This window comes from Myxocyprinus asiaticus, chromosome 9, assembly GCF_019703515.2.
Source record: "Myxocyprinus asiaticus isolate MX2 ecotype Aquarium Trade chromosome 9, UBuf_Myxa_2, whole genome shotgun sequence".
Lineage (NCBI taxonomy): Eukaryota > Metazoa > Chordata > Actinopteri > Cypriniformes > Catostomidae > Myxocyprinus > Myxocyprinus asiaticus.
The window spans coordinates 27912576-27940379 of NC_059352.1; the positions used below are offsets into that span (position 1 = coordinate 27912576).

At 37.9% G+C, this 27804-nt stretch overlaps 2 protein-coding genes across 4 annotated transcripts in view; both read right to left on the reverse strand.

Moving 5' to 3' along the window:
• Window positions 1-15308, reverse strand: part of LOC127446034 (phosphatidylinositol 3,4,5-trisphosphate 5-phosphatase 1-like) — a 37570-nt gene extending 22262 nt beyond the window's left edge. The window contains exons 1-11 of one of the 2 annotated variants that reach the window (XM_051706639.1): window positions 14968-15308; window positions 14456-14519; window positions 9326-9461; window positions 5235-5400; window positions 4857-4997; window positions 3136-3226; window positions 2926-3006; window positions 2734-2811; window positions 2257-2380; window positions 1919-2025; window positions 1706-1808 (exon numbers count right to left, since the gene is read on the reverse strand). In XM_051706639.1, coding sequence (XP_051562599.1) covers window positions 1706-1808; window positions 1919-2025; window positions 2257-2380; window positions 2734-2811; window positions 2926-3006; window positions 3136-3226; window positions 4857-4997; window positions 5235-5400; window positions 9326-9461; window positions 14456-14519; window positions 14968-15107 — 1231 coding nt within the window. In that variant the 5' untranslated portion in view covers window positions 15108-15308. The remainder of the gene's footprint in view (window positions 1-1705; window positions 1809-1918; window positions 2026-2256; window positions 2381-2733; window positions 2812-2925; window positions 3007-3135; window positions 3227-4856; window positions 4998-5234; window positions 5401-9325; window positions 9462-14455; window positions 14520-14967) is intronic. The other variant, XM_051706641.1, reaches the window with a different exon arrangement.
• Window positions 15309-19709: 4401 nt separating this feature from the next.
• LOC127446167 (uracil nucleotide/cysteinyl leukotriene receptor-like) lies at window positions 19710-25671 on the reverse strand. 2 transcript variants are annotated; one of them, XM_051706873.1, is made up of 3 exons: window positions 25273-25671; window positions 24321-24423; window positions 19710-22004 (listed from the first exon to the last, which is right to left on the reverse strand). In XM_051706873.1, the coding sequence occupies exon 3, from the start codon at window positions 22000-22002 to the stop codon at window positions 20977-20979; it is 1026 nt and encodes a 341-aa protein (XP_051562833.1). In that variant the 5' UTR covers window positions 22003-22004; window positions 24321-24423; window positions 25273-25671; the 3' UTR covers window positions 19710-20976. The 2 variants fall into 2 exon arrangements, with proteins under 2 accessions (XP_051562833.1, XP_051562834.1); XM_051706874.1 differs by lacking the exon at window positions 25273-25671 and adding an exon at window positions 24518-24842.
• Window positions 25672-27804: the final 2133 nt, after the last annotated feature.

Sequence of the window (27804 nt, forward strand, 5' to 3'; positions counted from 1 at the left end):
GTGGGACTTACAAAGAGGGGTTAAAGCCATAAAGGACATTTTCGCAAATTTAGAAATCCCAGCAGGACGCTTTTTTAAGGTCCGAAAAAGAGGACATGTCCGGGAAAAAGAGGACGTATGGTCACCCTAAGATGGATAGATAGATAGATAGATAGATAGATAGATAGATAGATAGATAGACAGACAGACAGATAGATAGATTTATTCTGTTCCGTATTTGTGCAGTACAACAAAAAGCAAAACGTTTTACAAATTACCTGAAGTTCAGTCAGGAAACTCTGTGGCGCAAGCCGATAGGTTCCCTCAAAGTGATCTTGGTAGCCTGTCAACTTGTTTCGACCAATTACATCAAACATTTAAATAAGCTTACATGGCACATTACCAGCAAGCTGGCCGGTTGCATAAGCATAACCATTAACTTAAGATTTCGTCTAACAATTAGTCTGACTAGCTAAAGACAATGATTGCTAGAAAGCCTGTTGCATAAAACAAGCTCACAGTTGTCTTTAGTAAGATAGTCTAATTGGCATTGCATTGTGAGAAAATAAGACACTGAACAGCTTAAATAACATGCCCGACATTGGGTGCTCAGCACAGTTTTTTCTTTGCTGGAAAATATTTGCCTATTAGAAGAATGCAATGCTTCAAAACCTATTGTAATGAACAAATTTAGTGATTTTAACCCCAAATAATAATAATTTTTAAAAAAATTAAAGAATTTTTTTACCATCTTAGAAGTCAAATCTTCTACAAAGTCTCAACTCAAGTCCTTTTAGCCCTCAACTGAAGCCCCTACAAGCTCAGCTGACAGTTATTTTCAATAGCAACATGGAATATAAACGAAAGTTAGCCTATGGGTCTGCAGTCTTACATTTTTGTCTTAAATTAGAACGATCTAAGTTTTTATGCAACTGACTGAAAAAGTTAAGACCAAAATTTTAGACAACTTGTAAGACTAGTCTAAAACAATTTAATGCAACCGGCCCCTGGTCTCACTGCGCAAGCTATGAGAGTTTTCTTCGCAATTACCCTCCTCCTCCCCAGCTCCACTTGTCGAGATCTGCTTCAGGTATATGTGCATGCCTTGTTTCAGCCGCAGAAACATGTATTTGCATGGTTGTTGTAGCATGTCTATGTATGTCTAGCAGTAGCAAGTCTTCGTACTTGCTCTGAAGCAGCAGCATAAACAGATCTAGTCCGTCAAGACCAAAACTACTAACTTTCATTTTCAGAAATAAACATTTTAAAACTTCATTCTGAGCATCGTCATGACTGAACTGTTCTCAGTCTACTCAGTTGTCATTGAAAATATTAAAATAATCACAATACAGCTCCACTTTAAAAGCCGGCCAGCTGTCTCTCATTGTTCGCATACGTTCATGTTTTTACCCCCCATCTCCACCAGTTCAGGTCCCGTCCTTGGCAGGGGTAAGCTCCACTCCCCTATCGTCATTGCCTCCGGCAGGATGTGACAGTTCAAGCAGCGTCTGAGCACTGAACCATAGGACGGGGCTTACGCCAAATGATATAAGTATCTTTTCATTTTAATTTATTCCAATGATCTCGAGTCTTTCTGATAGAACTGTGCTTTACTTCAACATACTGTACAGCAGTCATGTGAAAGTTGCTTATGGGTATGTGCAGAATGAAGGCTATTCAGTGCACTATAAACCCTAAAAAGTACAAACCAATCGCAATGTCTTACCCATGTTCCATGTGCCAACAAAGATGGTGATCATATCCGGCTCAGGTTTTCCTGAGTGTTTGTTCTTCATCTGCTGCAGAAGCTGGCAGAAGCCTTCTCTCTTCTGCAAGAGCATTAACACACATGCAAAATATTGGAAACAATTTAATATTGTTGATGCTTTTATCAAACTATAACACAATTAATAGCTGTGTTTTTGTTTTTGTTTTTTACCTTTGTGTCATTAAAGACAAAGTCTTTGCGCTGGGTTTTTTCCTTCTCTGTCTCCACAACCAATACTAATCTGTTTTGCATCTTCTTTAACTTCACCAGCTGCAAGACTGCAAATTAAGCATGTTTCCCATTATTTATTGGCTAATTTGAAACATCTTGGAATAGTCGAATATGGACCTGTGTTTACCCTTTGCTTTGTTTGACATACCTACTGTATGTCAATTCTGAAACATGCTAAATGTCAGAACAACATTTGATCAAATCTAGTTGTGTGCTGTTTTATCAATGACAGAGTCGTTAGGAAAGTAAGAAGTTTTTACTTTGGCAGGGTAGCATACTTTTATTGTGCACATAGTATTTATCTTCGGGTCCATCTTTGGACTTCTTGAAGTAAACCTTCCCGCCTTCCATATCTACTTTGAGGAACATTTTGTTTGAAATACCAATGGATTCCGATTTGACCTGTTTACACAGAAAAGGATAATACGAACTCATTAGTAACATGTTGTGTTTTCTGTTGTTCCTTAAATAAATAGTGTGACAAAAAAGCACACCGCTGAAAGGACACCGCTATATTTCAGACACTTGTCTTTCTCTAATTTGCATGTGGTTTTGGAGAGCAAAGCAGCAGCGGTAAAAACGTCAATGCTTTCATTTTTATTACAGCATTATGAGAAGCAGGAAGTAAATAACAGGTCATGTCTTTCACTTAATTTATAGAAATCATACAATATATACTTGTATTAGTCTACCTAATCCTTTAAAATTCCAAATACAAAAAACTTATGTATTCCCTGTTGAATTGCATTTCTTACTTCAAATGTCACAGGAGGTATAAGTGACTTTCTGTGCCCTCCATCATATCCGACAAATTCAAACACAGCATTCTTGGTCTGTGAATTAGAGGGGATTTTATTCAACAATAAAAGTACAGTCTTCTATAGGAAGTTCCCTTATATGTACAGTGTCATGCTGGTTGTGATGCATAAACAAAGGAACAGTGATACCTTCTCTTCTACTGAATATATAAGCTCAGTCAGTTGCTCAAGTCTGAAAGCTACAGACTGATTCATAGAATCTCCAGAAACCTGGAAGACATGCAAAATCCCTAGATAAAATTTGTGTATAATCACCATAAAACAGTTTTATATTCTAAATATCAACATTCTTTTCTCATTTCATTGCAATTCCGTTATTTGTCTGTAATGCTGACTAACCTGACTCCGTAGTCTCCCAGATCCAGGAGAGAGAGGCTGATCCAGAACTCTCTGCAGTGCCTCAAGGCTCGGAATCGTGCGGGCAATTTCACTACAAAAAGTAGGAATCTCAATTAACGATTATAAATGCAAACATGGATACTGTCAGTTACAATGCAAGGGTATGTAGTAGGCTAGTGATGCACCGAAATGAAAGTTCTTGGCCGAAACAGAAACAGAAAATTCTGGACACACAGGGCCAAAAACCGAAACTGAAATCTGAAAATCATTATTTTAAATTAGACTTTGTTTGGAATAATTAAATCCTAAATGTTATTATTAGGGATGCACCAATGCATTGATATCTTCAGAGGCGATATGCTAGGTGTGTGTGAGAATTCTCCTCCCTGCTCAGTAGGTGGCGAAATGCACAAGGAATGCAAATCGGCAAAAACAAATGAAAAAGAATGTGGAAGTGAAAGCGTAATAGAAAGATTTATAGACAAAAATGACTTAAAGATTGATCTGTTTCTCACCCACACCTATCATATCTCTTCTGGAGATATTAATTTTACCACTGGAGTCATATGGATTAGTTTTATGAAGTGATGCTTGAGTGAACAGGACGTTCCATTTTACAAATCCATCTCGCTTCGATTCCTCCATCCTTGTTTCCTTTCCTTGCATGGTTTCCTATGAGGGTGGAGATAGGAAGCGAGGAAAGGAAGCAAGGAAAGGAAATGAGGATGCACAATTTCAGAAATGAGAAGCACCCCAGGACATTTCATTTTACAAATCCATCTTGGTTCGATTCCTCCTTCCTCATTTCCTAAGAGGGAAGAGCTACAGTAGGAAGAGATGAAAGGAAGCAAGGAAAGGAAACGAGGATGCACAGTTTAAGAAATGAGAAGCACCCTGTATATTTACTTGCTAGTTGTTAAATACATCCTTTTCGATTCACAAAACTATTTTTTGGCTTTAAAAGACTTAAAATATAATGCACAAGTCATATTTACTACTTTAATTGTGCTTTTATGCTTCTTTAATGTCATATTGGTGCTTGACAGTAATGATCACGACACACAATAAAACACAATACTGGAGCACTGGAAACACTATTTATTAATGCGCTTATGACCAAGAGAGCGATCACTTCACTTCTGGGCATGTGGACTTTAATGTTCAACATAAACAGTGCTTATTCTCCATGTGAATGTTTCTGTTACCGGATTTTAAAGTAACAGTTTCTGTTCAAATTTTCGGCCAAGATTTTTATCCTTTTTTCTCTTTCGAACAGAAGATGGATATTTACAGTGGCCGAAATTTCAGTTCATCCTTAGTATAAAGGGTCAAAAATGATAAGAAAATGTGAACAAGTGAAAAGACCTGACTCTAAAATCTGATTGAATGAACATGTTTGAAGATATAGTAAAATGACTATATTAGCACATCATTAACTGCACATACAGTATTAATGTGTCAAATTGCTACATTGCCTACAGTTAAGATAATGAACTATATTACTTGGTGGTAGAATAGTTTATTCCAATAATCTTTTGACAAATTTTACTGTTACAATCTGCTATAAGTCATACCTAAGTACACCCCTTACTCGTGGTAAAATCGCTGGAGCTTATTGCTTAATAAATACAAAAAGTGGCATTACCAAATCAAGGGCATCCAGTCATTCTTTTAAAGTAAGATTTCTAGATTTACACTGTAGGATGCTGATTAATTGTTACCTGTTGAGGTTTTTGCAGATACTCAGTGTGAGCTTCTTAAAATTGGGCAGAGTAGGGTTTCCATTCTGCACCTGCTCTGCATCTAGACACAGAGATGAGCGGAAATATTCCTGGATGGACTTCTGATGGTCCACGGATAGACTAGATATGAAGTACCAGAATCATTAGCACACTAGAACAATACTACATAGTGAAATTACTCTAAACTAATGGAGTCCAATGTACAACACAAATACAAAATCACTGTTCAAAACCATCTGTTTTAAGTGGACTAAATTAGCCAAACATCTCTCTGCAAAGCCAGGCCTTTATAGCCATGATTTTAATCATATCAAGAAATTATATAAAATAAAGTATGATAGATTAATCTCATTGTACTTTGATATGTCCATTTGCTGCAGACGCTGGATATAGGTGTCTGAGATGGAGGGGCGGGTAAGCTCCATTCCTCTCTCTGTTCCTCTGGACATGTCACTTTGGAAATCTTTACATTCATTAGGTGTGAAATTTCTGGGTGGAAGCTGAGGAGGTAAACTGACTGGCTCTGCAGAAATGGAGATCAGAACAATTACAGCCTTTAAAGATCACACTTACTTAAAAGCTTTTCGACTGGTTTTGGTTCGGAGCCCTGTTTTTACATTGGACATCAAGTAGCGATCCAAAGCTGTATCAAAAGTAACAAAAATGTCCTTAAAAGGGGGCCTGGGTAGCTCAGTGACTGACTACCACCCCTGGAGTCGCGAGTTCGAATCCAGGGTGTTCTGAGTGACTCCAGCCAGGTCTCCTAAGCAACCAAATTGGCCCGGTTGCTAGGGAGGGTAGGGTCACATGGGGTAACCTCCTCGTGGTCGTGAATAAGTGGTTCTCACTCTCAATGGGGCGTGTGGTAAGTTGTGCGTGGATTGCAGAGAGTTGCATGAGCCTCCACATGCTGTGAATCTCCGTGGTGACATGCACAGCAGCCACGAGATAAGATGCGCGGATTGACGGTCTCAGAAACCGGATTGAGGTGAGTAAACATGCCACCACGAGGACCTAGTAAGTAGTGGGAATTGGGCATTCCAAAATTGGGGAGAAAAGGGGATCAAATAAAAATAATTTTTTTTTTTTTAAATGTCCTTAAAACCAAACATTAAAATATATGATTAGACTTTATTTATTACATTTTTAGCCAATAGTTCACAGCACAAAACACATTGTGGTCACCACAATCCATGTTTATCCTCATTGGATTTGAGGATATTTTCTTTTACTTTGTATAGTTTTTTTGTTTGTTTGTTTGTTTTGTGGATGAGGGTATGCCACAGAACCTGTCCATGTTGGCATCTGCTTAAGCCTGATTCTACTAAGTGACAGATACATTTGCACCAAAATATTACAGAGTTTGATTGAACACATGGCATTTCACATCAACAGCAAAAGATATAGAAAGCATTTTCTCCTTTTTAAAAGATAAACCATTCCCTCAGAGACCCAGCATAGCAGAATTGCAATTTAAAATAATTAAATAATATCTCATTTTCATTAAATATGGGTAAAAACAACACATAACAATAGTTGACACTCTGAACTGTATCACAACAATAGTTTCCACAGGAAAAAACCCCCCACATATTAACTGTCACAGCTTGCTAAATAAATGCAAAAAGGTAACAGCTATAGTTGACTCAAAACACTTTTGGAACAATTTTAGCAATTTTCAAAAAGTAAGTATTTGACCTGTAATATTTTCTCTAAATTTTCAACATGTTTACTAATTGATAAATGATTAGCCTACATCCTTCGAAAATATAAACTTTTATAAATTTGAGACAATTTTTCTATGTGTAGCAAAAGTGCAACTGTCACATATTCCCTGTTTTTGTGTTTTTATTTTGAAATTCTTGTTTAGTTCCTTGTTCCTGTTTCCTGTTTGTGTTGTAGTCCTTTTGTAGTTTCATTTTATGATTGGTTTTCTCCTGATTGTTTCCCAGGTGTTCCTCATTCCCTGATTGTTTCCCCGGGTTTTCCTTGTCTTCTCTTGTGTATTTAAGCCCTTGTTTTCCTTGGTTAATTTGTCAGTCTTTACATGTGTTGTCATGTTCTGTGCTTGGTTTCCCGTGTTTAGTTTTTTATATTCTGAGTTTCTTTGTTTATCCTTTTGTTAATAAAGCTGCGTTTAGATCCTCATTCCTCGCCTGCCTTGTCACAGAACGACTGACCGAAAGATGGATCTAGCAGCCATGTTCACTCAATTGAGCCAGGCGGATTTACCCATTAGGGAATACTCCCGTTTCCTCTGCACCATTGCTAGCCTCACAGGTTTTGAGGACTCCCACCTCAAGGCAATATTCCAAATAGGTTTAACCTATTATTGGTGGAGGGAATTACCTGAGATGGGAGACTACACATGGAGAGAATATGTGAGGTTAACCCAGGACACTCTGGAATCTGAGGATCTTCCTCTCCCTACACTGACCCCGGCTTCAGTAGTCTCGAAGCCTGCCACGGCCCACGAGCCAGCGCCCACGCCTGCCACAGCCAAAGAGCGGGAAGCCTTGTCTGTCCCAGAGCCAGCTTTGCTAACTTCGGCCATCAAGAGGAGAAGAAAGGCTTCTGTTCCCAAGTCTCTTCCCACGTTCGCGACCACAGAGGTCGTTTCCCAGTCATCCAGGACTCATTGTTTAGAGTCTCCCGCGGCTCCGTCCCCAGAGTCTCCCGCGGCTCCGTCCCCAGAGTCTCCCGCGGCTCCGTCCCCAGAGTCTCCCGCGGCTCCGTCCCCAGAGTCTCCCGCGGCTCTGCCTGCATCCCCAGAGACTATTCCTCCTGCGGCTCCGCTGCCTGACCAAGTCCCTGTCCTGTGGCCACCTCCCAGGCCTCCTGACCCTGTCTCGGCCCTGCAGCCGCCTCCCAGACCTCCTGACCCTGTCCCCACCTTGAGGTCATCTCCATGGTCCCCTTGGTCTCCTGGCCGTCCACCTGATCTGCTCTGGTCCCCTTGGTCTCCTGGCCATCAGCCTGATCTGCTCTGGTCTCCTGGCCATCCGCCTGATCTGCTCGGGTCCCCTTGGTCTCCTGGCCATTCACCTGATCTGCTCGGGTCCCCTTGGTCTCCTGGCCATCCGCCTGATCTGCTCTGGTCTCCTTGGTCTCCTCACTCCCACTGGCTCTGCCTCGGTCTTCCGAGCCCCCAGCTCCACCTCAGCCCTCTGAACCCCTGGCTCTCCATCCCTCCAGCTCTGCTTTGGTCTCAAGCCTCCCTGTCTTTGCCTTGTTCTTCTGCTCCCCTTGTGCCCCCTTGAACTGCCTGTTTGCCCCCTTGTGCCCCCTTGAACTGCCTGTTTGCCTCTTGTGCCCCCCTGAATTTGTTTTTGTTTTTATGGAACGTCTGGAATCTACTCCTTTAAAAGGGGGGGGCTCTGTCACATATTCCCTGTTTTTGTGTTTTATTTTGAAATTCTTGTTTAGTTCCTGTTTGTGTAGTCCTTTTGCAGTTTCATTTTATGATTGGTTTTCTCCTGATTGTTTCCCAGGTGTTCCTCATTCCCTGACTGTTTCCCCAGGTTTTCCTTGTCTTCTCTTGTGTATTTAAGCCCTTGTTTCCCTTGGTTAGTTTGTCAGTCTTTACATGTGTTGTCATGATCTGTGCTTAGATTCCTGTGTTTAGTTTTTTATATTCTGAGTTTCTTTGTTTATCCTTTTGTTAATAAAGCTGTGTTTAGATCCTCATTCCTCGCCTGCCTCGTCACAGCAACGCTGGGCATTAATGGGCAAACGTTTTCTATATTCACACAATGGCGCCCATACAATAAATCATATCCAAATTATTTTCAGCTTTTTTCTGTGCTGTTCTGTCATTTAAGAAATCCTTGTTTTATGGTATTTACAGTATACTACATTATGTAGAGATGGGTATTTTTTATTTATTTTTATTATTGTTTTGATTATACCAGCAAATATATCATAAATAGCCTAAAACTTTTAGTCACTAGTTTTAAATAGTTGAATTTCTTAACTATTCATCATTTTACCCTCACTGCTTGTAATTAATTATTTCTCATACTTTTGTGTGTTGAATTGTGTTGTAAATTCAAAACTTCCTATGTTAAACAGTGGTAAATTTACGCAACCCTTAATGCCCAGCAATGCTATTTTCTCAACGGTTTTCCAAAATCCACCCTGAAACAATATAAACAAACAAGTGGCTTCCTAAAAACACTTTCAAGGAGTAGAAAAAATATATATTATCAATGTTTGGGTCTCTGAGGGCTATACATGTTTATATAGTTGCTGCATTTTATTATTTTGCATTTGTTTTTTCTCTGCTGTCTGCGACCCCTACCAGAACAGACCTACGGCACATGTTTGGGTCATGACCTGCCAGTCGAGAACCAATGATCTAAGTTACTATGGCAACAACAACCATCCAATTTCTCTCTGGTTAAGTGCCTCTGAAACTTTGTTGGGAGATCTACAGAAGAAGCACTTACCTGGTTCCTCCTCTGGCTCCTCCTCCTTCTGCACAGGATACTGAAGGTGTGTAACCAGACCCATGTTCTCTTTATAGTATGCCTCCACCAGGTCTGGCAGTGCAGAGAAGAATCTAATGGGCACACCCTCAGATGCCTAAAAAGCATAGTAACAAGAAGAGGTAACCATGAAAGATCTTCTGTTCTGATTCCACAAGATTGCTCAGTCAAGTCAGGTTTTATGGCATTTTATGATATGCAGACATGCAAATTTGCAAAAACATGCACAACAACCTAACTTACTCTGCTAAAACTTTACAACCAGTCAGTCTTTTAGTTGCTCTTCCTTTGCTTGTCAAAATCCAAACAGTGGCAAATTGCATTTCTTCACATTAAATGGTTTCCTTTAAAACTATGGAGTCAGTGTCTAGTGTGTAAGCCACTGTTTTCTAAGGACTTTGGAGTATAAACTCTTAGTCACCTGATCTGACTTACTGTAAGTCTTGATGCTCAGCAAATATTTTGACCCATTTAAATGCCACATTTGTGATGCATTGAATTAAATGTCAAGCGAGCAATACAAACCATCAACAAATAATTGTTCCCTAACAAAGCACACAATATCCAATCTAAGCTCCAATCATATAATATAACTTGTAGCTCAAGAGGCACACATATACACAAAACTACTGACAAAGCAAGACATTTAGAGCCCCCAATATCATAATTAAAGCTAAGTCTTAATATTATTTGGTGTAAGTTAAAGGACAATGGCAATGCTTTTTAAAATCACACTCTAAAAAGTGTTCAACCCAACATGTCATCTATTTTAGTGTGTCCAATCGCAAGATGTCCGACTCACAATAGATGAAATTTTAGCTTCAAAAACCACCCACGTTCTCTTTACACACTTATCAGCTTGTTAAAAGGTTAGCACAAACTGTGCATTTCAGCTGAATGTATCAACTCTAATTTGAATTTATGACATTTTTTTTTAACTTTCCATTTAAGGCAGGGTGCAAGAGGAACCCTGTAGCTAGCTTAACACCCACGCTGATGGATAAATTAAAACTGAGGCTGTGCTGCAATTCAGTCTTAAAAGAGGAAGAACTGTGGCTGAGAGACATTGAAGGGCATTCTACAGCTCTACAATTTTTGGTTCACCCCCGTCCCTTGAGTGCAGGTTCCATCAAAATGTACCAAACACCACCCAGCCATGAGAGAACAATGCAAATTATAGTTAAAGGTCACCCATCTTGCTTTTCTATGTGGTGGGTCACATGCACACTTTTATTATTTTGCTTGTCTTGAGTTCAGCAGTCATGTTTAGTTTGAATAAAAACACCAATTGGTTTTGCAGCTGCACTGTCACGCGGGTAGTCCAATGCATGCTTAAACGCAGAGGACAGAATAGATGTTTGCTTGAGAGACAAGACACTCACACAATGGTCTCAGTGAGTCTTTAGCAGCTGAAGAGCCAACTGTCACAAGGTCACACATTCATTAAAAAGCGCTACATAGTAAACGGTTTGTGGGATGCCAGATGTTCTGTGCAATCAGTCATAGAGCTAGAAAGTGTTTTGTCGAGTGACCAGGACTTTATGACAATAACATCATATTAACAGAAAATAGATTATGCACATCTGTCTCAGCTTGAAGATTTTATTTATCGGTAATTATATTTCTAGTGACAATCATTTCGGTGCAACTTGGGTGTCAGTGGTGTTGTAGACTGAGTATTCAAAAGATTAAAAATTGATAAATAATACATGTACAGTAGCCATAGTAAAAAAGGACAATTTAAAACGTAAAAAGCCATGCTAGCATCTTAAAGGGATGGTTCTTTAAGAAGAAAATTCTCTCATCATTTACTCACCCTCATGCCATCCCAAATGTGTATGACTTTCTTTCTTCTGCTGAAAACAAACAAAGATCTTTAGAAGAATATCTCAGCTCTGTAGGTCCAAACACTACAAATGAATGGTGGCCAGAACTTTGAAGGTCCAAAATGTACATAAATGCAGCATAAAAGTAATTCACACGACTTCAGTGGTTAAATACATATCATCAAAAAGTGATATGAAAGGCGTGGGTGAGAAACAGATCAATATGTAAATCCTTTTGTACTATAAATTCTCCTCCCTGGCCAGAAGGTGGCAATATGCACAAAGAATGCAAATTACCAGAAACAAAAAACAAATTTGATAGTGAAAGTGGAGCTATATGTAAAAAAGGACTTACATTTTGATCTGTTTTACACCCACACTTATCATATTGCTTCTGAAGACCACTGGAGTCATATGGTCTACTTTTATTCTGCCTTTATGTGCTTTTTGGACCTTCAGAGTTCTGGCCACCTGTCACTTTCATTGTAAGAACCGACAGAGTTGAGATATTCTTTTAAATATTTTCGTTTGTGTTCAGAAGACAAAACGTCATACACATCTGGGAAGGCATGAGGGTGAGTAAATGATGAAAGAATTTTCATTTTTGGATGAACTATCCCTTTAAAGGAATATTCCGAGTTCAATACAAGTAAAACTGAATTGACAGCATTTGCGGCAATTTTGATAATATACAGTGTTGGGAGGGTTACTTTTGAAATGTATTCCATTACAGATTATAGAATACATGCTGTAAAATGTAATTTGTAATGTATTCTGTTAGATTATTCAAGGTCAGTAACGTATTCTAAATACTTTGGATTACTTCTTCAGCACTGGTAGATTTTTTCACATGTTTTGAGTTTTGTTTGTTTTGTTTTTGACAGTAAAAACTCTGCCAGTACAGTAAGACAAAATACACATTAAAAATACATTCTCTGAAAAACCAAAATATCTTATGCAGTGTTGTTTCTAAAACAAGATAAATCAAATTGATCTTGTTTTAAGGATTTTTTGATATTTTTACAGGAAAACAATACAAAAATTATAATCAAGAATATGATTTTTGCCCTAATATCAAAGGTCTTACTAGAAAAAAAGAAATTATGATCCAAAATGAATTTTCTTGATAAAAAAATATGATCGTGCCTGGTAACATGTGCATGTAAAATGGCTAGAAATAGCATTTTAGCTTATTGTAAAGCTGACAATTTAAACAAGGTTTATTTCTATTTCTTGTGCTCCAAACTTACTTCAAACTTACTTCTCTGTCTCTCGTATGAATGTAACACATCATAAGAAAGTGTTTCACCGCTGTTCAAATGCACTTTGGATCGCATCATTTATATGTATAAATGTTTTCCATCTGAAAGGACTAAATATTAAATGAAACAAATGACAATAAAATGCAAAGTAATCTCTTCAGTAATCAAAATACTTCTTGAATGTAACTGTATTCTAATTACCAAAGATTTAAATTGTTACTGTAGTGGAATACAGTTATTTATATTTTGTATTTTAAATACGTAATCCCGTTTCATATATTCCATTACTCCACAACACTGGTAATATAACTGTTAATTACCACAAACTTTTTCTTTTTTTATACATATATATATATATATATATATATATATATATATATATATATATATATATATATATATATATACAGTAAGGCACTTTCGGTGAAAGTGAATATGGCCAGTCCATTAACATTAAAAAACACATTGTTTTAAAAGTATAGTAAATATTGTAAACATTATAAACATGTTGCATTTCAGTATTTTAGTGTCATAAAATTGCTTGCTAAACTTATCAATGTAAAGTTATATCCAATATTAATACTTTCCTAACGACAGAACACCGGTAAACCCTAAAAGTGATTTTATCACACTAAAATCATGTACAACAGAGATTTTATCACAGTATAGTCACGTTAACACATATAATGTTAACGTCTTGTGGCTATGCTTTTGAAACAGTGTGTAGGGTGCAATGGGGCTAAAGGCCCCCTGGGTTAAATGGCACATTTTATTTTATCTTCTTTTAAAACACTAAACAGCAACAAAAACTACCACAGCACTTTTGTTAACACCTGTAGGTCACTATACACTGCAAAATATTTCTGATCCATGAGTTTGATTTTGAGGTGATTTGGTCCAATTTTTAATCATTTTTAAAATGTTGCAAATATATGTAGCTAATGAGATTCCCTGAAATGATCCCATTCATTTTGAGACAAAATACTTATTTGTCATGTTCAGTTTTGTTCAAGCTCATTAAGTTTTTTAATAACTGTCCAATAAGTGAACGGATAGTATTTGGGGTAAAAAGCCCCCTTTAGGCTAAAGGCCCCCATAAAAAACATAGTTTTTCTTAAGTGGGTCGAATAGATTTGTTATGAAAAATGTTCAGAGTTGGCTCACAATGGAGATTCATTTGTTTATAGAATACATGAGACGTTATGAAATGCTAAATGTGATTGAAATGAACAGAAAATGGTTAACCCTTTTCAGAAGTGGATATTTTGAATAAGCATTATCTTAATTTGTTACTCAAAAAAGCATCTTGCTTTAGCCCCATTGTACCCTATTTTAATGTTAAACATAAGGCAGAATGTTAGCCACAGTCACCATTCACTTTCTCTACGTCTCATTTCCATACAATGAAAGTGTATGGCAACTGAGGCTGTCAATCTGCCATGTTCCACGGAAGAAAGCAAGTTCTATGACATGAGGATGAGTAAATGATAACAGAATTTTCATTTTTGGGTGAAATATCCCTTTAAAATAAATCATGAACAATTTCAAAGTGGTGCCACTGCAGTGAGCAACAAACTTTTCAATTATAATAATGCTCGATTGACGTCACAAGCAGAAGTGCCCCGAGTCACACTCTCAAAATAGTCCACTAGCTAGCATACTCAGCACCTGTCTGTGTGAGCGGGAAGCTTAGGGCCAAACAATACTCATGCACAGTATTCAAATCAGAGGTCAGTAACCTCTACCTGCTCGATCATTTGGAGTCACTTTGAGCCAGAAACACATTTTGAGTTTTATGCACTAAAGTAAAAAGAAATGTCTCAGCCAACATTGAAATCAGCAACGGTTTGGAGTGGAAAAACAATAATTATAATATTTAAAAGCTGAGACTTTCCCTTTTACTGTATTGCATAAAACTCAAATGTGTTTCTGGTTCAAAGTGACTCAGAATGTTGGAGCAGGTCAAATATGTCAGTTACATACAGGTATGGTGAATTTCTTACCTGCACTGATAACTTTTTCTCTTCATTTGGTAATATTCTGTAGGTATAAACACAGTTCTGGTACCTGCAAAAGAATGAAACAAGGAAACTCAGATCAGTTTTCAAACAAATAGGTCTCTGTTTTGTATATTGATATAAAAAAAATTATAAGGTCAGAGTTAGGTAAAATTGACAATAGGCACCCAAAGTCAGAGGAAGTTATTTTAAAACCAAAACAAGTTTATAAAATAAGTAGGTTGCATGATCAGAGCCACAAAACCGAGCATGTTTAATATGCTGTATTTATGATGGACTTGACTGTCACCTCATGCAAATCCTCCAACACTTTGTAAATGTTAAACTTCATACTGTTAATTTTTTTTTGTTGTTGTTGTTGTTTTTCATCAAACAACAGTGCAACAGCTTCAATGCAAACATCCAATCTTTTAATCTTATATCTAATGTTAGTGAGTAGTGACAGTTTCCGCGTACTTCCACCTGAGATGTAGCTTTGAGAGTTGGGTAATACTCACAGAACACAAAGGGCATAAGCTCCTTGTATGGATTCACTGTCCCGTAGGAGGAAGCTCCCATCTTTGCCTGCTGTTGAGAGGAGGTCCTCTGCTGTAGACCGAGTGATATTGCCATGGTACCATGGCTGGTGGGAGATCATCCTTTCCCAAGACTTTTCCCTGACTCAGTCTGAAGACACCCAGGTTATTTTGGCCCCAGTTGTTTTCAAGAGGTCATAAACATGAGGCCAGCTTCAGACACCCCAAGTCAATGTCATTGCGTTGTTAGAATTGATAGCCGTTCCTGCTCTGTCTGGCTTTGGGCTTACTGTTTTTCTCTCTTCCTGTTAGAGGGGCGAAAGCTGCAAAAAGGAAGCTGCCACAAACACAAGGGTGAACTTCCTCATTCTGCACACACAGAGTTTAAAAACTCAGAGAGAGGGAGTGTGTGTGCGAGAGAGAAGGCAGAAGAGTGGCCAGGTGACAGCTGCAACACTTTTCTCTGCCACAAAAGAGGTGAAAAATTTGTACTGTAATGTGGTGTTTTTAAGAACTCTTGTCAGAGAGCTCTTTGATTCCATATCAGTGTTTAACCCTGCTAACCAAAACTTTGAGAATGATAACCCAATAAAAGTGTCTGTGTAATGGCCATTACAGTACAAATGCACAGGCAAGGCTCTGTTGAGAGGTAGATTATGGATTTATCTTTTTGAACAAACCACTGGTCTAGAGAAGGTAGTGGCTTCTGGATCACACTCGTCATCTTATGTTATGTGTCAGCATTTGGGTGCAGGTTCACATGGATGTAAAGAAAGGTTCAACCAACATAATAGAACAGAACATATTCTCGTGTAATGTATGAAAGGTATTCAGTGAGAGTGAATATGTGAAAAATGGGTCCAAATTTACACTACAGTGTTTTTTACATAAGCACTGAGTAATGAACATGTAGAATGACTTGTGTAATATTTTTAGGTAATCTAATCTGATTATTTTTGTATTGCCCATTTAATATTTTGATGAAAATAGAATCATTAATTTTAAATGTGTTAAAGGTGAACTAGGGCTGCGTTCCACTTCACTTTTAACATCCACTCGCTAACTCCCCTAAGCACTTCCCCTCGGGGGAATCCCCACCACCATTTTGGAAGTCTGTACCTCTTCATTAAAAAAAAATGTTTTTATCCCCTTTTCTCCCAATTTGAAATGCCCAATTCCCACTAATTAGTAGGTCCTCGTGGTGGCACGGTTACCTCAATCCGGGTGGCGGAGGACAAGTCTAAGTTGCCTCTGCTTCTGAGACAGTCAATCCGTGCATCTTATCACATGGCTCATTGTGCATGACACTGCAGAGACTCCGCATGTGGAGGCTCATGCTACCCTCTGCGATCCACGCACAACTTACCACGCGCCCCATTGAGAGTGAGAACCACTAATAGTGACCACGAGGAGGTTACCCCATGTGACTCCACCATCTCTAGCAACCAGGCCGATTTGGTTGCTTAGGAGACCTGGCTGGAGTCACTCAGCACACCCTGGATTCGAACTCGTGACTCCAGGAGCGGTAGTCAGCGTCAGTATTCGCTGAGCTACCCAGGCCCCATCCATTCCACTTCATTAAGTCAGCGAGGGAAGTTTCTGTTGACAGACCTCAACCCCTCGATTTTGACCCGAGGGAGCGAGCCTACTCTGATGTACGCTTCAGGCAGCTCCATATCAGCAAACTGATTGTGACGTGACAGCATATCACGCTTCATCAACCCCACCCCCACACATCTCTAATGTATAATGGAATTGAAGTCAGGTCAATTAAGCAGTTTAGAAAAGTTATATTGAGATTTAACAGCATAATACTTGCAGCTACCTTAAACTGTTTATCACACAGTTATAGCATGTGTGTTCATTGTTATGTTAACATTTTCGTTTGTGTAAATCTTGATTAATACTTTCTAACAATTTATTCTAATTTAAAAAAAGAAACATATGAGATTTATACATAAGCCTCTGAAATCAATCTCCAAAAACAGTTTTCTCAGGTGCAAAAATCACTTAATAATTCCACAACTTGACACAAGCCTTCAACATGCTCCAAATGATTAAGGGTTAAGGGTGTTCCAGTTAAACCCACTGCACGTCTTCCGCCAGTAGTGGACACTTGCGCAGCGTAAGCAGTGACGTACATCAGAGTCCGTGAGACGGAGGGAAGTTTGCGAGGGAAGGGGATAAAAATTTGAAATGGAACGCAGCCCTACTCGCTTTTTACAACCTCAACGACGTATGCAGCTGACAAATGCGACCTCTGGAGGACGCAGCCTTCGAAACGAGAGATCCTGATTTTTCCCATAAATTAAATTTGCAGTTTGGATGGAAGCATAGCTATTTTCAACATACTTCTAAAAGATACTGTTCATGTATTTATGTGTAAAACTTGAGCAAAAAAAAACTAAAGCAAAAAATAAAAAACTTAGCACACCTTTAAGTACCATTTAACAATAATTTAACATTATACTGTAAAATCATATGGAAACTTGCTATTTGTCAGTTGCAGGCTATACATGTATGTTACTCAAGATAAAAGACAACATGCTTGTATTTTTAATTTTAAAAGAACTGTAATTTAGGGAAAAGACCTTTTATTAGCCTATCCAGCTTTGAAATCAGTAATGAGAAAATGTCACTAGATATGATGTGGAGAGTTACAGTTTGTACTTCATAATTATTCATGAAGCGGTGGCCTTTATAAAACAAGCACTTTTTCTGCCATCCTGAAGAATCTGCCGAAGTCCATCTGCATGGTGCAAAAGCACAAAACTGCATGTGACCGACACCTCTGAAATGTTTGTTTGCAACATGTTGTTTTACACAAGAGTATCTAAAATGATGGACAGGTGGACAATGGCTTGTTTGAAATACATTATTAATACAAGCAGCTTGGTATTTATTTGTGCATTAATTTAGTAACTTAATTTAAAACAGAAACCAAATGCCCTTTGGATTCCATTAAGCATTTTTAATGCAGTGTATCAATTTCGGTTGCTCCATGCACACATGGCTAGATGTTACATAAAATATTTAAAATACAGACCTCTCAGATGCACTAGTTATTGCCTTTGACTGATGGGTGATGCATTTAAGAATGTAATCATGGAATCCTTAAAAATGTAACTAGTACACTACGATTATGCACTTTATAAAATGTAATGGAATCCAATTACTCAATTACAGTATGTAATTAATTCTAATAATAATGTAATATTTGTAATATGCAGACTTTAATGTGAACCTAAAAAATTGGATATAATCTTTGTTTTTTTGTTTTGTGAGAATGGATGGTACCATAGGGCCTAGTCTTCTTGAGTAATCCTGAGTAATATACACACCACACACATTACAGTCCTTGCTTGTTTTGTTTTGGTTTTGTGAGAATGGATGGCACCATAGGGCCAGGTAGTCTTGAGTAATCTTCAGTAATACACACCATGCACATTACAGTCCTTCCTCTCTTTCAGTCTCTTGCTCTGTGAAGATGCCCTGTTACGTTAATGAACAGGAAGCCTTGCTCAAATATTAGAAAAGAGAAGCAAAGACAGAGAGTAAGTGCTTGATTGAGAGAGAGTGAGAATCTGCTGACAGCCCACAGTTTGAGTCACATGATGTGAAATGAGAACCTAAAGACTGCCACAGTCACTTCAGTCTGGTGGTTTCCGTCTTGCCTTTCTCTCACACACGTAACAACACACACACACACAACTATAAAGAAAGCAGTTATGTTCTATAGGCCTACTGTAAATAAGAGCTCTGCGGTGATAGCTATAATGTGTGTGAAAGCCTCCACATAATGATTCGCACAGTACGTTTTCACAAGATTGTGCCTATTGTCATTAGCAGCTGTCACATGAGAAGATACTCAAACGTCAAGTGTTTTTAAGACTAATGGGAGTTGTATGCATTGGGACAATGTTCTTTGTCATTGGGGTGATGACTATGGAGAAGTTCACATGTTGCATCCCTCTGAAAACAGAGAAAGAGAGATGTTAGAAAAACAGTTGCACTGATTCTTTCCTCTGGTGTGGTGAAATGATGCATTCATAATGCTGTTGTAATTGCCAAGACTACCACAATGCATTTTGATACCTCTGATATGATGCTTCTTTTTAAACTTAAAAAACACCATAACCATTTGAGGTTGAATTTATTGTGGAAAATGTACACACATTTACAAAGTGATTAACCTGAATGGATTTTGCACGTGAAATACAGAAAACATTTGAAATAAGACGACATAAAGTCTCAAAGCAAGTAAATACAGTAGATACAGATGGGCTTAAAGTACTTAAAAAGCATCACAAATATGTTAGTCACCTTTATTTGAACAAGTGACAAAACATTATATATATATATATATATATATATATATATATATATATATATATATAGCCTTAATTAATAAGAGGTACATTACAAATATTATAGTATTAATTTAACATATAGTATGAAGCATACATCAAGATGGCTTAATAACATGTGTAGCTGTCAAGGAATGTAAAAATCATTATTCATTTCAGCTCCTCACTGTTTTGGCACCCCTTCACACTCTTTACCACAGTTTCACCTTTATTTTTTGTGTAGTGTAGTATTTACACAGAGTATTCAATGGCTCATTAGTCAGTTTCACACTGATGTTATTATAGCTGCTCAAGTGCTTATAACAAGTATGAGTTAAAGCATGTCATCAGTAAACAGGTAAAAGGCCAAAATAAAAGTTTTTTTTTTTTTTTTTTAGTTTTTTTTAATTTTTAATTTTTTTTTTTTAAAGGCTCCACACACTCACATACACTTTTATATGTCTTCTTGAGCCTTAATGGAGTCTTTCACCACCCATGATTGCTAAAGTTGGCAACTGGCTGATACATAAATTCATGTCACTAGTACTGAAATTTCAGTCACATTAGTTTTTTTCCGCCCAAATTACTTTTACCTAAACATGCCCATATGACATGCTTTGTGAAATGTTAGACTGTTTAAAGTTATTCCTGATGTATGTAATTTTTTCTGTGTTCTTTTTTCGTTCTTGTATCCCAGCTTAATATGCAGAGAACTATAAGCGATTTGTAGATTGACTTCACTCAAAAGTGTAAATATCATAGTTCTGTGGAGCTTTCAAAATATTTCACATTTTGTTTGTGAACTGTGCAGCTAAACACAGAAAGACCAATCTGATCGCAATGTGAATTCACCAATAGTAGGTTGAAAGTTCTACTGCTGAAATTGGTCTGTGCATACCGAAATTCGAACCACTGCCCTTAGTGGCCGAAGCTGGAAGTGCTGTTGAACGTATGGGCACTGGTGAGCTCCAGATTCCGGATGAAATGTCCACAGAGTGACGCCAAAATCAAGTTGTATTTTTGGTTGTAAAGGATGTAATAGAGTCAACAGGAAGTCATATTATATTTACCCTACACCCACACCCAAACCTCAACCCTTAACCTAACCCTCAGTGGAGTAAAAATGTAATTTTAAAGCAAAAATGCAACAACTGCTGTTTAAGTGAATGCGATTACTTCACGGTTTCCACAGGACCAAAACGCTCAAATACTGTGCTATCAGTAATGCCAGAGGGAAAGGTAAACACATTTGAAATTATGTAAAACTGTCTGATGGAAGATGCCAGTAATTTTTTGGCATGGGGTAAATTTTAGGGCAGACAAACATTCAGAAACAACATGTTGATTTCCTGACTGATCTTGTTGGTAACAGTGGCTCAACCAACGGTATGAGTTTGAGGTGTGACTATCTGTTTGTCCAACCAATGGAAGACTGGGAGTTTTCTGGAATCTGTTTTTAAACAGTTATTATTTTAGCAGTTCTGTTTGGTGCTGCTAGTGGTGCAGAAATTGCACACTTCAGCTTTAATTGACCACCAAACAAAGTGTTTACAATCAGGAAGTATGGGCCAAATCACTTAAACAGATGGTAACTAATCATACCACTTTTAAATCAAAACCACCAATGTACCAATTAACCATTCTCTCAGACCTCAGACTTTGCACTCAGAGAGCTCTCATGAGTTCCTTTCAGATCTCCGCTATTTGCACTGGATCCCCCTGACTTCTGTCTGCAGAGAAGCCTGCGAACACTCCCCCTGAACTTCTCAGCAGCAAACAAGTAGACCAGGGGATCCAGAGCTCCATTTAGGCAGGTTAGAGAAGAAGTAAGGCGGTTGGCCAGAGCAAGCCCTCTTTTTATTTGGCAGGACAGATCTGGGTGTCCATAACCCAGAATAAAAGTTGCACGACTTAAGTGATAGGGCAAAAAGCACACTATGTAGATTAGCATGACCAATCCAATCGTGCGGAGAGCTCGGAGTTTCAGAGCAGGCTCCAACCTTGAGCCCTTCCGCAGACTGTGCACTATTAGCAGATAGCAAGACAGGGTGGCAAGGAAAGGGGGTGTGAACGCCACGATGAGGGAGACAAGAGCACGGCTTGAGGCCTTTTCTCTGTACAGCTGTAAGCATACAGTAGAGCCATTCACTTCCGCAGTCTGATGGGTGACCAGTAGGGGTGCCATAGACACTGTCACCAAAGCCCAAAGTGCAATGCTGACTATGTGAGCGTAGCGAGGGTGTCTGACCTTGAGGGAACGTACAGCATGTACTACAGCAAGGTATCTATCACCTGCAACACAAGCCAGAAAGTACAAACTAGCATACATGTTGACATAGAAGAGGAAGCCCGCGAGACGGCAGGGGACTTCACCAAATGGCCAGTGTCCGCCAGTTAAATGATAAGTGGCCCTGAGGGGTAAGATGAAGACATAAGACAGGTCAGCTACAGCGAGATGGAGCAGGAAGACATTGGCTGGAGAAGAGGGGCCTCTCTGGCGAGTGAAGATCCACAGAGCGAGACTATTGCCGTTCAGTGCCATGAGGAAAATGATGATGTAGTACAATCCAAACACCATATTCTCCACTGTATTATCCACAGGTGGACAGCTCTCCATGGATTGATTGGACAACATGGTGGGAAGTTCTGTCAGGGGGGACTCCATCTTCATTACTAAAAACAAAAGAAGGGAATGTCAAACCAATTTATTAATTTATATCATTTTATTTCAAGTGACGTTAGGGTTATTTTGTTGTCCATTCAAGAGATACCTTGCAGCCTTTCAAAGAGACTTATCACTAGAAAACCAAATAAATAACCTCTATTATAACATAAAATGAAATAAACTGTAGGTTATTTTACATACAGTGTCACCAAACCGTAATTGGACACATTTTTGGGACTTGCAAAACATTTGTAAAAAAATGTTGTTATGTTTTAAATTAAACAATATTTTAAACAAATGTAACGCCCTGAATTCAGATAAAAAATGTGTTTGGACACTTTCTGGTTGCCAAACTTAAGGGAACATGTGATGTGATGGACTACTCTGTGGTTACTCTGATACCTGTATACATTTAAGGGGGACTGACTTCATTCATCCATTAAAAATCACCAATTGGTAAAAATGAATCACAAAAAGTAAAAGTCAGTTCTTAGAAAAGGTCTAGCATAATTTATTTCCGATGCCACTTGACTTAATATTTTGTTATTAATATAACAAAATAATTTTTTTCAGGGTAGTTCACCCAAAAATTAAAATTATCTTATTATTTACTTACCCTCATGCCATCCCAGATTTCTTTCTTCAGCAGAATGCAAACAAAATTGTTTAGAAGAATATTTCAGCTCTGTATGTCCTTACAATGCAAGTGAATGGTGATCACACCTTTGTAGCTCCAAAAATCACAAAGGAAACTTAAAAGTAATCCATACGACTCCAGTGGTTAAATCTGTATCTTCAGAAATGTTATGATAGATGTGGGTGAGAAACAGATCAAAATTTAAGCTCCTTTTTTCCCTAAATCTCCACTTTTACTTTCACTTTCAGATGTGAAAATGAAACTAAACAGGCACCACATGTTGCTTTCAGATGTAAAAGTGAAAGTGGAGATTTGGAGTAAAAAAAATACTTAAATTTTGATCCGTTTCTCACCCACACTTTTCATATCGCTTCTGAAGATACAGATTTAGCCACTGGAGTCATAGATTACATTTATGTGTCATTTATGTGATTTTTGGAGCTACAAAGGTCTGATCACCATTCACTTGCTTTGTAAGGACCTACAGAGCTGAGATATTCTTCTAGAAATCTTAATTTGTGTTCAGCAGAATAAAAAAAGTCATACACATCAGGGATGTCATGAGAATGAGTCAATGATGAGAGAAATTTCATTTTCGGAAATTTGTGTGTCTAAAGTGTCCAAATACTTTTGAGGGCTACTGTCTCATAGATTACGTGAAAAAAGAAGAAGAAAAAACTGAACAAAGATTAATTTCCTAACTTAATCTTTGGGAAAGTTTCTCATTGCCATAACATTCTCACGAAAACTGAATAAGGACACAGAAGTGATACACAAAGTAACACTTTATATTATGCCAGTAGTAAATATTTTGCCCTTCTGCTTTGGGGAGTAAGGGAGGGAGTGTTGGAGCTGTCTGGGTATTTGGCAGCAACTCAGCTACTTAGAAATAAGAAATTTATGTGTCTCAGGGGATAAAGCAGATGTCCCTGTGGAACAGTTGACTACACACTCATTGCACCTCCACACTCCACACATGCTGCACTTCCAGTGGAGGGCTGCATATAGGTGCTGGTGCATCTGGGGCCACACCTTTGTCATGGGACCCCAAATATACTCCCTGCTATCTGCTTACAGTCTGACCCAGCTGTCCTCATGTCATTCTATTTTTTATCTTAGGCAGCCTGCCTTATATTCGATGAGCAAATTCTGTTTGGAAGAGGCATTCATTGAAACCCGCCAACCAAATAACAGTTGTTCTAATTATAATCAAGCCAAAGAGATTAATTGAAATAAAGACCTTTTTAAGATAGATTGAAATTAGATGAAAAATTTAGCTTTAGCTGGTATGTTGTATATTTTCTATACTGTAAATACAATTGTACATTTTATTATAAATTAACATGTAAAAATGTAAAATAAAGAGTCATTGCAGAAAGGAATAGTGCTTTATTTTTTATTTTTTTTAATCTTACAAATCTCTGCCAATAAAATGTTTCCCAATGACCTCCCAGTAGTGTGTTGGAATCATGGGAAGACACATTATTAATATTTTCAGAACATTAGAAAGAAACAATGAAATGGGTGTGTACAAAGGAGTGTCTCAAGATCCTTTGGGGTTTTGCCATAGAAAAGTGCTGCAGTATTTGGAATTAAGGGGGAGGCAAATAACCAAGTCTCAGAACATTCCAAACCCTCCAGTCATTTAAACAGATAAAATATAAAAGGAAACAGCTAAAAAACTTACTTTGAAAGAAAACAAAAATATGTTCCAAACTGCACTTCCCTCTAGAGACAAGGAATGGCGTGATTGCGAGGAGAAATCCAGATGTTGATAGATGACTCTAGTCCTTGGATGTGTGGAAATAAACAGACCATAAGTAAGTATATTGTGTGGTCCAGGACAAAAAACATTTCAAAATATTAGAATTTCAAAAAACCTACAATCCAATAGAGCTAGTCCAAGTCTTTGTGTAGTTTTAGCTGCTGACGTCTTGGAAAGCATGCTCGTAAACAGAAATCTTTGCAGAACAAGGCAGCTCCACTGACTGGCAATAATACAAAATCACTTTTGTATTAAAGAAATAAGTGGGGTCAAGCTGGGGTTGTGCTTTGACATTAATGCCTCTATACTAGTAGATCACACAAAAGAAGTAGAAATAATCACAGGCGTGAGGTATTCTGCAGATTAACCAAAGCTGAACTGTGGCTCAGTGTGCATGAACATGCTTCCAGAGCACAAGTTCAAGCCAAGCTCTAATTTTTAGTCACTCAAAGCACATGAAATTTGAACACATGAAAACAAATGAGCTATTACAACTCGTAGCTGCTAGGTAATCCAAAACTTTAGCTTTCTTGTTCAGTGCTAATATGAGCTTCAAACACTTTATACTCTATCCTTTAACCAAAAGCAACCTAATAATTATTTAATCGACAACCAATTATTACCTACAAATACCTTGGAATAAATCAAACTGGTTGCCCATGTCCTTATTAAGTGTAGACTTTAAAATAAAATCTAAAAAGTCTATTTTGTTCATGTCATTAACTTTAAACCATGAAAACAAAATATAGGGTCAATCTGTAATATATAGAAACAAGTAAATAATTCTTAAGAAGTAGATGCAAAACAATGCCAAATGAGCAACCTCAAGACAGCAGTCAATAAGAGAAAGTAACGGAGTCTATGAGACACTTACCAGAATGTTGATCTTTCAACAGCCTGTGCAGCAGTAAAGGACAAGAGTTGAGCAGAGGAGATGGAGTTCTGCTGCTGGCGTGGCTTTATTACAGCTGGTTGAGTAGCAAGAGACTAACCAGCAGCTTCTGTTCAGGGGCAGAGTTTAATGGAGTTGAGTCTCTACTCTCCCAGGCTGGGCTGTGGTAACTGTTGCTGGCATACTGTGCTGTCTCTACACTTGAGTGTGTTTGATATATGATACAGTGGCTTTTTTGTGTCTCCAACAAATTTGATCACAAAAACGTGGTTCCCGATGGGAAGGCTCAAATATGACCCCTGACCTCAGCCTTTCTTTGCAAAGCTATTTTCTTCTGAGGGCCACTTGTGTGCTCCACAGTAAATTGAGTCAGAAGAAGCGACACATTTCGACGGGGGGTGTGGGGGGATAATAATGGCATGCCTTGGCCGCAATGTGGAGCTGTGTGTGGTGTCATGGCAACGGGGTTTAGTGGTCTACTGCATGCCTTTAGGTTAAAAGCCCCCCACCCCCTTAACCAAATCAATAAACAGATGACGATGAACCGAGCATTTAAGGGCCAGTTTATGAATAAAGAGAGAGATTATCTATTGTAGATCATCAAAAGCCAGATAGAGGAGGCCCCTTGGAATGAGTGAGAAGCAATTTGAGCAGAAAACACAAGGGCGGGTGGGTCTGAGAAAAACAGACTGGGGTCCTTGTTCCTCGGGTCCCTGCTATGGACTGTTGGGGCATCATACACTGGGGCGGCAGAGGGCAGAATTAATTCCATCACGTGATCCTTTGACAGATGTGGAGAGGAGCCCCATTCGAGCAGCAAGAGTAATAATCTGTCTTTCATTCTGGAAGATCACAGCTGTGTAGAGTACACATCAACTATTTTTCTTCTGTCTGGGCCTGTCCTCAACGATATGCTAATATAGTTCACTTTACTGAATGAGCCCACTATCTAGTCCCCTCTATTCTACCAAACTAGGGAAAATAATACAGTGCCAAGTCTTATATGGGATGTCTCCAAGCCCCTTTATCTGCTGCCCCTCCTTAATCAAGATTTTGTTGTCCTTCCCCTCTTGCCCCTAAGGTTGTATTAATAACATTGTTTTCATATTTGAGCTAACACAAACCAAACCCTCTCCCTCTGGGAGAATTAGCATATCAAAATATAAAATACAGGGAGTTTTGTCATTAATTTATTAGACAATATTTAATAAATATTTTTTTTTTTAAATATAAAAAAACATGAAATACATCAAAAATAGTATATGATTGTAGCATGTTTCCATGACTATGACTGATTCATTTATATCATTAAACATAATTTAAAATTGCACTTATTAAAAAACTTTTACCCATAAAGAAATGAATAGTACTTTTGAAAAATATGTTTAAAATCATGTACACTCACATAAGATGAACAGGGCTGTAACCAGGTTTTGAAAATTAGTGAGGTTTGGTGTGAATTTTACACCCATAAAAGCAATCCATTCTTTACACTACATATACATTTTTTCTATCATTACATAAATATAAGATTTTTTTTACTTGAGATTTAGTGATATAAATGAGTAATCGACTAATCGAGTAATAGTTCTGCACCAGCTAGTCGACTATGAGTCTCTTGGAGTCTCTTACCAAATCTCACTGTTAAAATTGTGTCCCCTGGGGTCGCTGTGGATGTGTGTCATCGAAGTTTTGGATTAGAGAAGGAACTATAATGCCATTTTTGGACAAGTGTGAAGTCAAGTGTGCCAATACTTGTTATATTTTCATATTTTTCTTATGGTATTACACTGTATTGATATTCAGTTCACGTTGGAGTCGCGCAAACCAACAGATGAGCGACAGCTTTTATGGTGGAAAGAAAATGTGAAGCAGTAGGAGAAATTCGGCTTATCAGAAAAGTATGTTTGTATGTTTATTAAATCTCTGAATACAGGCAGAGTGCACTCTATAAAAAGCCAACTTTTACAATTTATTCTGAATAATAACATGTAAAATGATAAAAAAAAATGTGATAGTCTTTATGTAGACTCAGAGTTTATATACGTGCATTACCCTAATGCCGTCAGAAGTGGTTTCTATGTAGGCCCTGGGTGAGTGCAAATGTTTTTGCTGTTATTTTTAAATCTTTTCCCCATTTTTATTAATGCATATTGTTAATTTCATTTTTTCCAAAAAGAAAAGCATAGTTTGTTTAAGTTAGCTTATTTTGAAACCGATCTTGGTAACGTTTTTGTATAAAACAAAATGTAAATTTCATGTACATGTAATATTTTTTTATTTTTAACTTGCATATTCATTTACGAGTAATCGATTACTCATTTTTGTGGGTTAGAGTTTCTCTCATTGGCTACAAAGCTTTTAGCATATTTGTGAGTACTCGACTACAAAATAGTGAGCTACTGTTTCACGGTCCTGCTTATTGTTTGTTTTCTGACAAGCACTAAACAGCAGACTTCAACCCTTCGCCTGAACTTTTGTCAACACAACGCAGTCCACTTCATACATACATAT

Excerpts from the sequence above, each read along its gene's own strand:
- LOC127446167 (XM_051706873.1), bottom strand. The coding sequence starts at position 22,002 with ATGAAGATGGAGTCCCCCCTGACAGAACTTCCCACCATGTTGTCCAAT.